Genomic DNA, 13,278 nt, shown 5'->3' with positions numbered 1-13,278 from the left:
AGCTCTGCCAAGAGACACTGAAACTTGCACTTTCTCACTACCTAATAATTTAATACATTGTGAATCCTACTTGACCCTAAATAAGGGCAAAATTTGACTTGTAAAAAGAGGTAACTTTAGTTTGGCAGTGCCCCTAAAAGTTAAAAAGCAGAGTTACTAGCTAATCCAGTAATTCTACTCCTAGGTATATAATGAAAAGAAATGACAATACACATCCACACAAAAACTTATACACAAATGTCAGAGCAGCATCATGCATAACAGCCAAACAATCCAAATGTCCATCAGCTGATGAGTAGATAAACAAAATGTGGTATATCTGTACAATGGAATATTATTCAGCCACAGAAAGACATGAAGTCCTAAGTCATATTACAACATGGATGAACCTTGAAAACATTATACTAAGTGAAAGAAGCCAGACCCAGAGGACGTTCCCTGCCTCTGTGCCTCAGTGTCCTCATCTGTACAGGGCAGGGAATAACACCTCTCTCATAGGGTTACTGTGAACATTAATCACATACTGTATTTTATTCTATTCTATTTATATGAAATATCCAGAATGGGCAAATCCATGGAAACAGAAGGTAGATTAGTAGTTACCAGGGCTGGGGGGAGGGCAGAATGGGGACTATCTAATAACAGCCTTCCTGTTGGGGTGAGGAAAATGTTCTAAAATTAGGTATTAGAGATGGTTGCACAACATTGTGAATAAACTAAAACCCACTAAATTTTATACTTTAAAATGGTGAAGCTTACGTTATATGAATTATATCTGAATAATAATTTTTTAATGTTAAAAAAAGAGAAAACTAAGTCTAAAAGTCAAAGTAAGTTGTTACACAAATCCACTACGCACCTTCATCCTAAACCTTCCCTGGAGCATCATTTAAAATACACATCATCACGGAAGTCCTTTTTTTAAAAGTGCCAGTCTAAAACATTTACATTGAGAAAGAGGCTATTTAATTGCATAGCCTCAGTCTCCAGGGAGGAGGGTACTTAAATATGAACATTTGTTTCACTTCAAAGTTAAATACAATTCTGTGGGTGACCCGTCCATGTCACACTTTTATGCAACTAGGAGAATTTAGGGAAATAAGCACCTTCATCTGACATCAGAATTACTGGAATTTTAATCTTGAGTAAATTATTGCTTCCAGAAATTGTCTCTACCTCTTTGGCATACAAAACATCCATTAAGAAAAAAATTTTAGGTACAGATTCAAAAGAAGACACGGTGAAATTTTCATTCATCTATTAAATACTGAAACCTAATATATAAACTTTTAAAAAAGGAATGTGTTTTTAAAGTAGGCTAGAAATGAGAACTGCTCTCAGTCATGGTCACTTATGGAATTATTTGTATTGTGTTTGTTTTTGTTTCTATCATCTCCTTCACGTATGGGGACCATGCCTTTACATGCCCTAGCTCCTTGTCCAGTGCCTAGCATGTGTCAAGAGCACGATAAATGAATTTTTCATTTCATACAGTTAAATTAAAACTAAGAGATGTCTTCTAATCAGAAGACTAAAAATGACAAGTATTAAACATTTCTTTTTAAGTTCAAAATTAGAGGCAACAAAGAAGAATAAGTTTTTAAAAACTTTTGAGCTTTATCTTTCCCATCTGAAATCATGGTGGATTATATTAATACTTTAAAAAGAAATACACATACTATAAGATATAAAAAAGGAAGAAAATGGAAATTAGAGAATAAATTAAGAAAACTGATTATGAAAACTCTGTAGGCAGCTATGACAGTAACTGAAAAAGCATATTGGTAAAATCCAAATAAATATAATAAAAGAATATAGGAATTAATGGCCAGACATGGTGGCTCACACCTGTAATCTTGGGAGGCAAAGGAAGGAGAATTTCTTGAGGCCAGGAGCATAGACAACATAGTAGCCCATCTCTACAAAAGTTAAAAAATTAGCAGAGTTAGAAGTTGTAGTAAGCTGTGATTACACCACTGCATTCTAGTCTGGGTGACAGAGCAAGACATTGTCTCGGGGAAAAAAAAAAAAAAAAAAGAACATAGGAATTAAAATACAGATTGAGCATTCCTAATTTGAAAACCCAAAATCTGAAATGCTCCAAAATCTGAAACTTTTTGAGTGCCGACATTATGCTAAAAGAAAATGCTTATTGGACCATTTTGGATTTTGGATTAAGAATGCTCAACCAAAGTATACTGAAAATATTTCAAAATCTGAAAAAAATCCAAAATCTGAAAACACTTCTGGTCCCAAGTATTTTAAATAAGGGATACTCAACCTATATACCCACCATTTTTTGGGTTGTTCTTTTTTTTTAAGACAGGGTCTCACTCTGCTGCCCAGGCTAGCATGCAGTAGTGTCATCATAGCTCACTGCACCCTCAAACTCCTAGACTCAAGCAATCCTCCTGCCTCAGCCTCCCAAGCAGCTGGGACTACAAGTGTGCACCACCGCACCTGGCTAATTTTTCTATTTTTTTGTAGAGATAGGGCCTCGCTATGTTGCTCAGGCTGGTCTCCAATTCTTGGCCTCAACAATGTTCCTGCCTCAGCCTCCCAAATTGCTAGGATTACAGGTGTGAGCCACCACACCTGGCCTATACTCACCATTTTAAATAATCACCCACCATTAATATATATTAGGCATTGTACTAGCAATTTATATACATTATCTCTAATGCTCACCTGCAAACTAATGCAACCCTGCAAACTAAACACAATTATCCTAATTTTACAAATGAATTGGTTAACTTGCCCTAAATGATATGAATAGGTAATGACTGTTCCCAAATTAAAACCCATATCTGCCTGATTCCAAAGTCAATGTTACCATACATCTTCCAAGATAAATTTTTTAAAGACATTTAGGGCTGGGCGCGGTGGCTCACGCCTGTAATCCTAGCACTCTGGGAGGCCGAGGTGGGCGGATTGTTTGAGCTCAGGAGTTCGAGACCAGCCTGAGCAAGAGCGAGACCCCATCTCTACTAAAAATAGAAAGATATTATATGGACAGCTAAAAAATATATATAGAAAAAATTAGCCGGGCATGGTGGTGCATGCCTGTAGTCCCAGCTACTCGGGAGGCTGAGACAGGAGGATCGCTTGAGCTCAGGAGTTTGAGGTTGCTGTGAGCTAGGCTGACGCCATGGCACTCACTCTAGCCTGGGCAACAGAGTGAGACTCTGTCTCAAAAAAAAAAAAAAAAAGACATTTAGGAATATAATACTGTTTCCTTATCTTAGGAAACTATCCTTGATGTGGTTGTGGAGGAAAAAAGTAACCATTTTCCTAGGAACTAAATAGGAAGGTGGAATAGATATAAAGCAAAGGTGATATTTTAAATACTTAACTAGTAAACACAGGCACCACTCCATCCAAATGGATGCTGCTGTTATACAGGAGCAAGACCCTGAAGACTTCGGTTGGGCCAGATATTGTCTTTTTGGCTGCTGGATCATGGAATATCCAGGGGGTCCCAAGAAAGGCACCTGAACATCAGGGAGATGAGGGGCTCAGGGTAGCAACTACATACCAACTAGTACGGAGGATTTTCAGTATTTTTTTTTTAACTTTATTTTTTAAATTATTTTCCTTCTTTTTAATACATTGAATAACTAGACTGATGCAATCTTTTAACATCAGCCAAACCAGTGTATACCAGCAGGATATCAACTTTGGGTTCAAGAACATATAATGTTAAGAAATTTGTGAAAAACCTGTAAGGGTCCGGGACCTGAGAAGATACTATGTACATGCAATTTAATTCCATGGATATTTCTTGCCTGCCATGTGTAACAAACTGTTCTAGGCAATAAAGGGAATGCCAAAAGGAACAAGACACAGTCCTTATCTTCAAGGAGCTTATGATTCAACACAGAAGAAAAACTTGTAACAAGTAACTATACCCTAATACAGAATGCAGTAAGTGCCATAATAAAGAATTGAATGGCGTCAGAAGAGTTAAAGAAGAAATTTCTATTCCAGATAGGAGAGAGGGAAATGCCTTGTTGGAAAAAATAGTACTGAACAGGCCTTGAAGAATGGGGAGGTTCCCAGGATGAGGAAACCATATTAGAATCCTTTAAAAAGGTGAGGAGGTCCAAAAATATGACACTTTCAATTAATAAACTGGGAAATAAGACAATGGGACTACTCAACAATAATTTTAAAAGAATTGTCTAAAAAGGTATGAAATCACTATTGTTATAATAAAAATAGCTCTTATCAAAAGTATACAGAGGTTGGGCACAGTGGCTCACACCTGTAACTCAAAAAACAATGTAAATTCAATAACCTAATTTAAAATGGGCAAAGGATCTAAACAGACATTGCTCCAGAAAAGATATACAAATGGCCAATAAGCACATGAAAAGATGTTCAACATCATTTTTCATCAGGGAAATGCAAATCAAAACCACAATGAGATACCACTTCACACCCATTAGAATGGCTATAATCAAAAAGATACATAAAGGCCAGGCATGGTGGCTCGTGCCTGTAATTCTAGCACTGGCTATAATCCTAGCACTCCAGGAGGCTGAGGCAGAAGGATCTCTTGAGCTCAGGAGTTCGAGACCAGCCTGGGTAAGAGTGAGATCCTGTCTCTACTGAAAATAGAAAACTTAGCCGGGCATGGTGTCCTGCACCTGTAGTTCCAGCTACTTGGGAGGCTGAGGCTGGAGGATCACATGAGCCCGGGTGTTGGAGGCTGCAGTGAGCTATGATGATGCCACTGCACTCTAGCCCAGGTAACAGAGCCAGACCCTTTCTCAGAAATATACAAATAACAAATGTTGGTGAGAGAATTGTAAAATTGGAACTCTCATACTCTGCTGGTGGGAATATAAAATGGTATAGCTACTTTGGAAAGCAATTCCTCAAAAAGTTAAATATAAAGTTCCATATGACCCAGCAATTACTCCTTGGTATATACCCAAGAGAACTGAAAACACATTAAAAAAAAAAAAAGTAACATATTCTTTCAATCTGTGAACACAGTATATCTTTCAATATATTCATGCCTTCTTTGATTTCTTTCATCAGAGTTTTGTAGTTTTCAACATACAGATCTGGAATATATTTTGTTAGATTTATACCTAAGTATTTCACAGTTTTTTTTATGGTTCCACTGTAAATGGTACTATTTTAAATCTCAATTTCTAACTGTTCATTACCAGTATATAGAAATACAATTGATTTTTGTAAATTGACCTTATATCCTGAGACCATGTGTAATTCTCCTTGTCATGGAGTTGCTCCTTTATTTGTGAAGCTAACAATTATGATATTCACATTCATAAAGAAACTAAAATAGTAAATCTATTAAAATGTCAATTCTCATCAAACTGATCTAGAGATTCAACGCAATTCCAATCAAAATCCCCAAAGGATTTTTTAAACAGAAATCAACAAGCTGATTCTAAAACTTACATGGAAAAGCAAATGCACCAAAATAATTATGAAAAAGAACAAAGTTGTAGTTTACAACATACGGATCTTGACCATGTTTTGCTAGATTTATACCTAAGTATTATATAAATATTTAGGTATAAAGTTGGAAGAATCACAATACCTGATTTCCAGTCTTACTTCAAAGCTACAGTAATTAAGACAAGAGTGGGTACTGGTGAAAGCTTACATATAGATCAATGGAACAGAACAGAGAGTCTAGTAATAGAACTACCTATAAGTGGCCCAATGATTTTCAACAAAGATACAAAGACAATTTAATGGAAAAAACACAGTCTTTTCAACGTGGTACGGGAACAACTGGACATTCACATACAAAAATAAAAAAGTAAACCTTGGTCATACCTCATACAATGTACAAAAATTAACTTAAAATGGGTCAAAAACTAAATGTAAAGCCTAAAACTATAAAATTTCTAGAAGAAAACTTAGGGGCAAATTTTTGTGAACTCGGGTTAGACAAAATTTCTTAGATAGGATACCAAAAACTCAATCCATAAAAGAAAAAAATTGATAGATTGTACTTCGTCAAAATTAAGAAGTCCTTGCTCTTTGAAAAACAGTGTTAAGAGAATGAAAAGACAAGCCACAGACTGAGAAAATACTTGCAAATCACATATCTGGTAAAGGATTTGCATCCAGAATATACGAAGACCTCTCAAAACTCTACAGTAAAAAAACAATCCAACACTTCACCAAAGAAGATATACAGAAATTCTTGGAAAAAAAAATGCTTAACAAGGCAGGGCGTGGTGGCTCACGCCTTGTAATCCTAGCACTCTGGGAGGCCAAGGTGGGAGGATCGCTCGAGGTCAGGAGTTCGAGACCAGCCTGAGCAAGAGTGAGACCCTGTCTCCACCAAAAAATAGAAAGAAATTAACCGGACAACTAAAAATATATAGAAAAAATTAGCCGGGCATGGTGGTGCATGCCTGTAGTCCCAGCTACTCAGGAGACTGAGGCAGGAGGATCGCTTGAGCCCAGGAGTTTGAGGTTGCTATGAGCTAGGCTGACGCCATGGCACTCTAGCCCAGGCAACAGAGTGAGACTCTGTCTCACACACACAAAAAAAGCTTAACAAATGCAAATTAAAACCATGAAATACCATTACCTATCAGAATGCCTAAAATACCAAGTGCTGACAAGGATGAGAATTATCATACACTGCTGCTGGGAATGCAAAATAATATTGCCACTTTGGAAAACAGTTTGGTAACTTCTTACGAAGTTAAATATACACATATCACATAACCCATTAATCCTACTCCTAGGTATTTATACAGTCAAATGGTATGTTCACACAAAAACCTGTGTTTAAATGTTTATAGAAGCTTCATTTATAATTGCCCTAAACTGGAAACAACTCAAAAGTCCTTCAGCTGGGGGATGGGGTAAACAAAGTGTAGAATATCCAGACAACACAATAGTAGTCAGTAATGTAAAGGAATAAACTGCAGATATACACAACATGAACAAATCCCACATGCATTATGTTAAGTGAAAGAAGTTATTTAAAAAGCTACATACTATATGATTTCATTGATAAAACATTCTGGAAAAGGCAAAACTATACGGAGAGAAAACAGTTCAGTGGTTGCCAGGGGCTGGGGATGGGAGGAGAGACTGACTACCAAGGGGCAGCACAAGGAAATCTGCGGGAGTAGCGGCACCGTTCTGTATTTTGATTATGGTGGTAGTTACATGACTACATGTAAGGGCTGCATTTGGTGAACTGTTCACTAAAAAGAGTGAATTTTACTACATACAAATTTTACTTTAATTTAAAAAATGGAAAAAATACAACATACATTTAATATAGTTCAAAACCATACTTGTTATCTGTATGCTAACCAAAGGTCTCTAACATTTTAACTCTTTTTTTTTTTTTGAGACAGAGTCTCACTTTGTTGCCCAGGCTAGAGTGAGTGCCGTGGCGTCAGCCTAGCTCACAGCAACCTCAAACTCCTGGGCTCAAGCGATCCTCCTGCCTCAGCCTCCCGAGTAGCTGGGACTACAGGCATGCGCCACTATGCCCGGCTAATTTTTCTATATATATTTTTTTAGTTGTCCATGTAATTTCTTTCTATTTTTAGTAGAGACGGGGTCTCGCTCTTGCTCAGGCTGGTCTCGAACTCCTGACCTTGAGCGATCCACCCGCCTCGGCCTCCCAGAGTGCTAGGATTACAGGCGTGAACCACCGCGCCCGGCCTAACACTTTAAAAAGTATAAGAATGAATGGGGAGGCCCAGGCAGGAGGATTGCTTGAGGCCAGGCGTTTAAGACCAGACCCAGCAAGAGTGAGACTCCTGTCTCTACAAAAAATAGAAAAATTAGCCAGGGGTGGTGACGCATGCCTGTAGTCCCAGCTACTTGGGAGGCTGAGGCAGGAAGATCACTGGAGCCCAGGAGTTTGAGGTTGCTGTGAGCTATGATGATGATGATGCTACTACACTCAGCTAGCCCTGGCAACAGAAAAAACTCTGTCTCAAAAAAAAAAAAAAAAAATTGAAGAATGAAGATTGCTTCAATCTAGGTGACCTCTCAACTTCTGACACATCCTATGAATCATGGCCCCATCTGACAAAGGTATGTATTTAATCCACAAATTAAAACCACATTCTTTTTTAAAAGAATGTGATTCTTTTAAAAGAACACGAGGAGAAATTGGTAATGGCTAGGAAATAAGAAAAACATAGTACACCTTGGAATTCTTACATCTTTGTAACACACTGACAAAACTTCAGTGAATGGGGTAAACTCTGCACTATAATATGGATTTACATGATAGAAATATCAGATATTAGCATATATAGTTGCCAGGAAAAAAATGCAATTCTCCTTTCTCTTACAAACTCCTTGCAAAGTAGAGAGCAGAAAACTACAATTCATAGAGGAAAACAATATCAGAGTCAAAAGTAAAGAACTAAGTAGAACTGGAAGCAAGTTGAAGTCTGGTTATAAATTTGTCCATATATTCTTCAATTTGATTCTTCCATTTTCTTGTTCATCTGTACCTTCTTCAAGAACTTTATCCAAGACTCCACTTTCTCCCCCAAAACCATGGCTTCAAGGGACAGAGGAAGTCTATCTCTTTGCCAAATCCCCTAACACTTTTACTGACCTCTATGGATTTTTTTTTTTTTTGATAGTCTCACTCTGTTGCCCAGGCTGTAGTGCCATGGCATCAGCCTAGCTCATAGCAACCTCAAACTCCTGGGCTCAAGCAATCCTCCTGCCTCAGCCTCCCCAGTAGCTGGGACTACAGGCATGTGCCACCATGCCCGGCTAATTTTTTCTATATATATTTTTAGCTGTCCATATAATTTCTTTCTATTTTTAGTAGAGACGGGGTCTCGCTCTTGCTCAGGCTGGTCTTGAACTCCTGACCTCGAGCAATCCTCCCGCCTCGGCCTCCCAGAGTGCTAGGATTACAGGCGTGAGCCACCGTGCCCGGCCTAGATTTTTTAATATTGATAATATTTACCTAATTTATTATGTGCCAAGAACAGAGCCAAATGCTCTATCTGTATCACCTCACTGAATACTCATAAAACTCCACAAGATAGGTGCTATTATTACCCATTTTGCAGATGAAAACATTGAGGCACAAAAAGATACAATTAACTGCCAAAGTCACACAGCTACTAAGTAATGAGTCAGATTTTTATCCCAGGTAGTCTAATTCCAGAGCCCTTCCTCTTAATTTTTATACTTTATACTTTTTGTTCATTTAACATTAATGGAGTGCCAGGCACTAATTCATGCACTGAAGATAGACATATGAATATAACAAGGTCCTACTCTCCCCTGAAGAAACTTATAATCTGGATGGGCAAGACCAACAAATAAGTGCAATACACTGAGTATACCCTCACTGAGTATACCCTAAGTGTGTTGGAGATGTGACAGGGAAAACTTCCCCTAATTGTCTATGTTTGTCACAACAGCATGAAAGCGATCCCAGGTTTTACTTATCTCTGTATCCCTATAGTTCCTCGGAGGCTCTGAACAAATGTTTGTTGAATGAACAGCTAAAGTTAACCCACCTCTTCTTTTGTTGTACCTGTAGCTACTCGCCACTTAATAAACTCAACACAGAAAGGATAAGAAGCCCAAAACTACATTTATCTTGTTCTCTTTCACATCTTTCATTCAACAAATACTTATTATGAAGACTTTGAGCCAGCCACTGTTCTTAGCACCAGACCACGTCAGATAAACACCCTGCTCTCATGGAAGTAACATTCAAGTGGATGAAACAATCAACTACCAAAAAGAGAAAAAGAAACTGAACAAGATCATTTCAGATAATTTTAATTGTTAAGAAGAAAATAAACATTTTCATTTATCATGAAAAAATATGATAAACAGTGACTACGGGTTGTTAATTCAGATTGTGAAGACCAGTTGTGAAGATGACATTTAAACTGGTGCAGAGAGGTTAAAAAACATCTTTACTTTTATTTTGTAAAGAAAAAAGCAAAGCTAGAAACTCCATCCAAGATTACGAGCCAGAATTGATCTGTGTTACTGACAAGGACTGCAATGATATTTTCTCCCAAAATTTATACCTAACTCAATGTTATAGGAATAGAAAATTGTTCACATATTCACCAATTTTATGTAAAATTAGTTTGGCTTTATTTTTGTATACAGTGGCTTTGCTTTATTTCTGAAAATAAATTTTGGCCATATTGTATATTAATTTTCTTTTTTAACTCTGTATGCCTGCTTCTAGAATAGGTAAGAGAGGGGGATTAAGGAGCCACCTGCATGAATAAGGGTCCTGACAAAAAGATGCAAAAACTTGATTTCTTTAACACTTGAGGGTTTGATCTTCAGTGTCTGGTATTTAAATATAATATTTTAAAGAATGTAACATGTAACATGCCATTCCATATTTCAAAACCCTTTAAAAGGGCATTAGAAAGAAATGGTATATATAGAACAATGAAGAAAGTTGGGTTTTTTTCTAGTCTTGCAAAGAAACGGACACCAGGTTTTAAAATATTAATTAACACTGACTTTGGCAAGTCATTTAACTGCTCCAAGTCTCCACTTCTTTCCCAGGGGTAAAAAGAGACTGCTGATATCAGAAGATCCCTGTAGGTCCTCCCAGCTCTAAATACTTTGATTCTCCTTAGAAAACAGAGGGTACAAGTATCCCAGCCTTTACTGCAGGGAGGAAACGGTTGTCTATGGGTTTGGATGAAAGGCACAACATGAATGGATTTTAAAAAATGGGTGATGGTGGGTGTCGGCTGCAGCAGAGTGAGGGATGATCTTGGGTAATATTTGGAAAACAGCTTCCTCAGTTCTAAAAGAAATTGATGATGTGGAGAAAAATAGAGCCTCTTCAATATTTTGGCTATTTCTTTATAACAAAAAATGTGTAAGGACTGTTGTCTGTGCCTTTTGCAGCAATGAGTGATGCAAGTGAGCACTTTTAAAAAATTATTTATTTGGGGAAAGGGGTATAAAAAATTATTTATTCGGAGTTCAGTTTTTACAATAATTTTTCTTCTGATGCAATAGGTCAGGTAAAGTTGTACAAAAAGATTCCTCAGTAAGAATATTTCCTATATATCAATGAAAAGAATGGGAAGGAGAAACAAAATCATTCTGATGCTCACAATAATACCCTACACAGCCAAAAGCATTTACAGCAAAAAGAGAGAGAGCATGAGCTATAATCGGAAAGAATCACTAGAAAGGAAACCGTAAATTTCCACCATTTTTATTTTTTCCTTTCTTATCCTCTCCTAGAGATGAGCCCAGTCTTAATTTTCTCTTAATCCCAAAAGAGGTAACAAAAGCCACAGCAATCCTTACACATTTTTTTGTTATAAAGAAACAGCCAAAATATTAAAGAGGCACTATTTTTCTCCACGTCACCAATCTTTTTTAGAACTGAGGAAGCCGTTTTCCAAATATTACCCAACATCAGCCCTCATTTGGCCGCCGACACCCACCATCACCCACTTTTTAAAATCCATTCATGTTATGCCTTTCATCCAAACCCATAAACAACCGTTTCCTCCCTGCAGCAGCGGTCTGAGCCGCCCGAAACGGTCCGCCAGGCGGGCTGAGTCCGGCAAACAGCGAGACTGCAGACTGCGGTGCAGGGCAGGGCCGCCCCGCCAGCTGACACCCAGGCTTCCCTCATCTCCCGAGCGATCTAAGAGGGTTCTGGACCCTGATGAGACCCCGCCCTTGAAGCCGAGCCCCGGGAAGGGGAGGAGTGAGGCGGCCTCCGCCTCGCTGAGCTAAGCCTCAGGAAAACACGCGTCTCCGCCCCGGCCGAGCGCGCCCGGCCGCTCCCAGGTAGGTCTCCGCAGCCGGGACCGCGGCTCGGCGGCCCGCGCGGGGAGGGCAGGGGAGGAGGACGCGGCCGGGATTTCGCTCGTCACGATTCACCAAGGAGGGTGGGAAGGAAGGAGGGGCTGGAGACGGAAAAAGGAGTGGAAGGAGGGAGCTCAGGGAATAAAGACGGCACGGGAGGGGAGAGGGGAAATGGGGGCGAACGCAACGACGGTGCAGAAGAACGGGGGTGCGGGGAAAGGGGATGGCTGCAGGGGGTAAAGGCGGGGTGAAGGGGCGGGGACGGGGTGCCGGAGGTAGAGGGGGAGGAAGAGGGATTGGGGGATGGGGTGAAGCGGGAGGGATGGGGAGCAGGGGAGAAAAACGGGGGACAGGGGGAGGGAGGGATGGAGTGAGTGATGGACGCGAAAGGGGATAGAGGTAAAAAGGGAATGGAGGGATGGCGATGGAGGAAGACATGGGTTGAAGGAGAAGGGACGGGATGAGGGGAGGGGTGAAAGGTGAGGGATGGGGGAAAGGGGCACGCGGGAAGCGGACAGCGGAGGGGAGCGGGCCGGGCTGCCGGGAGGGACCTGCCTCCAGGGAGGGCGGCGCCTGAATAACCGGACCCTGCAGGCCAGGGGCCTCCGGCCGAGGGAAGGGGGTGAACCGCCGGCCGCGGAGGCCGGGACGCTGCGGGCAGGTACCGCGCCGGGCTCGCCTGGGCAGTCGCAGCCCCTGCCTGCGGGAGGGTCCCCCACCGCACTTACTCTCCCCGACCACGGCTTTGAGACCAATGGGGGCCATGGCGCTGCGCGAGTCTCCGAGCTCCGACCCTCCTCACGCGACGCCCGCGGACACCGCCGCCTCCTTGGGTCGGCGCGCTCGGCTGGCTGCAGCTCACCGCCCCGCAGCCGCGCTCGGGACCGACTGATGCGCGGACTCGGCGCGGGGGCGCGGCGCGAACCAGAGCGAGGCTGCCAGCCGCCGGCGCGCGCGGGGGCGGGGCCGGGAAGGGGCGGGGCCTCGCGCCAGTCGGTAGCGTCACCCGCGCGCCTCCGCCAATCGCACTGCGGCCCGGGGTCCGGCCCCGCCCTCTGGGATGCGGCCGGGAGCAAGGCGACCCCTGGCTGGTGCGGGAGCGTCTCCCTCCTCCTCACCTCAGGCGCCGCGCGCGTCCGTGGCGCAGGGTCCTAAAGTCCCTTCAGTTGCCGGCTCAGCACTCGCGTCCCCGGCCACAGGCTACTGACAAGCTCGGTCTTTCTGAAACTCCGCTCTGGTCCCGTCTTTCCTCTTCCTGGGAGCCTTCCATTTTTTCCCTGCCCACAGAAGGAGCTCGCAGGCTAGATCTCTCACCAGTACTACCCACCCCCAGCCACAGCGTAACCTGGGGTACATCGACACCCTCTCTTATCTCTCCAGGTACCTGGATCCATAGATCTACCATTTACTGAGCTCTCATTGCGCTTCTAGCTCTGTGCCTTACAGGCATCATCTTATTAAATC

At 41.5% G+C, this 13,278-nt stretch overlaps 1 protein-coding gene across 5 annotated transcripts in view; it reads right to left on the bottom strand.

Moving 5' to 3' along the window:
* Positions 1-13,071, bottom strand: part of STXBP1 (syntaxin binding protein 1) — a 78,591-nt gene extending 65,520 nt beyond the window's left edge. For 4 of the 5 annotated variants that reach the window (XM_069476828.1, XM_069476829.1, XM_069476832.1 and 1 more), the window contains exon 1: positions 12,543-12,704. In XM_069476828.1, the coding sequence (XP_069332929.1) occupies positions 12,543-12,579 (37 nt within the window). In that variant the 5' untranslated portion in view covers positions 12,580-12,704. Of the gene's footprint in view, positions 1-12,542; positions 12,705-12,932 lie in introns of those variants that run through there. The other variant, XM_069476831.1, reaches the window with a different exon arrangement.
* Positions 13,072-13,278: the final 207 nt, after the last annotated feature.

Source organism: Eulemur rufifrons, chromosome 7, assembly GCF_041146395.1.
Source record: "Eulemur rufifrons isolate Redbay chromosome 7, OSU_ERuf_1, whole genome shotgun sequence".
In the NCBI taxonomy this organism is placed as follows: domain Eukaryota; kingdom Metazoa; phylum Chordata; class Mammalia; order Primates; family Lemuridae; genus Eulemur; species Eulemur rufifrons.
Note: the sequence above shows the minus strand (reverse complement) of the source record. Positions and strands in the feature narration are given on the sequence as shown.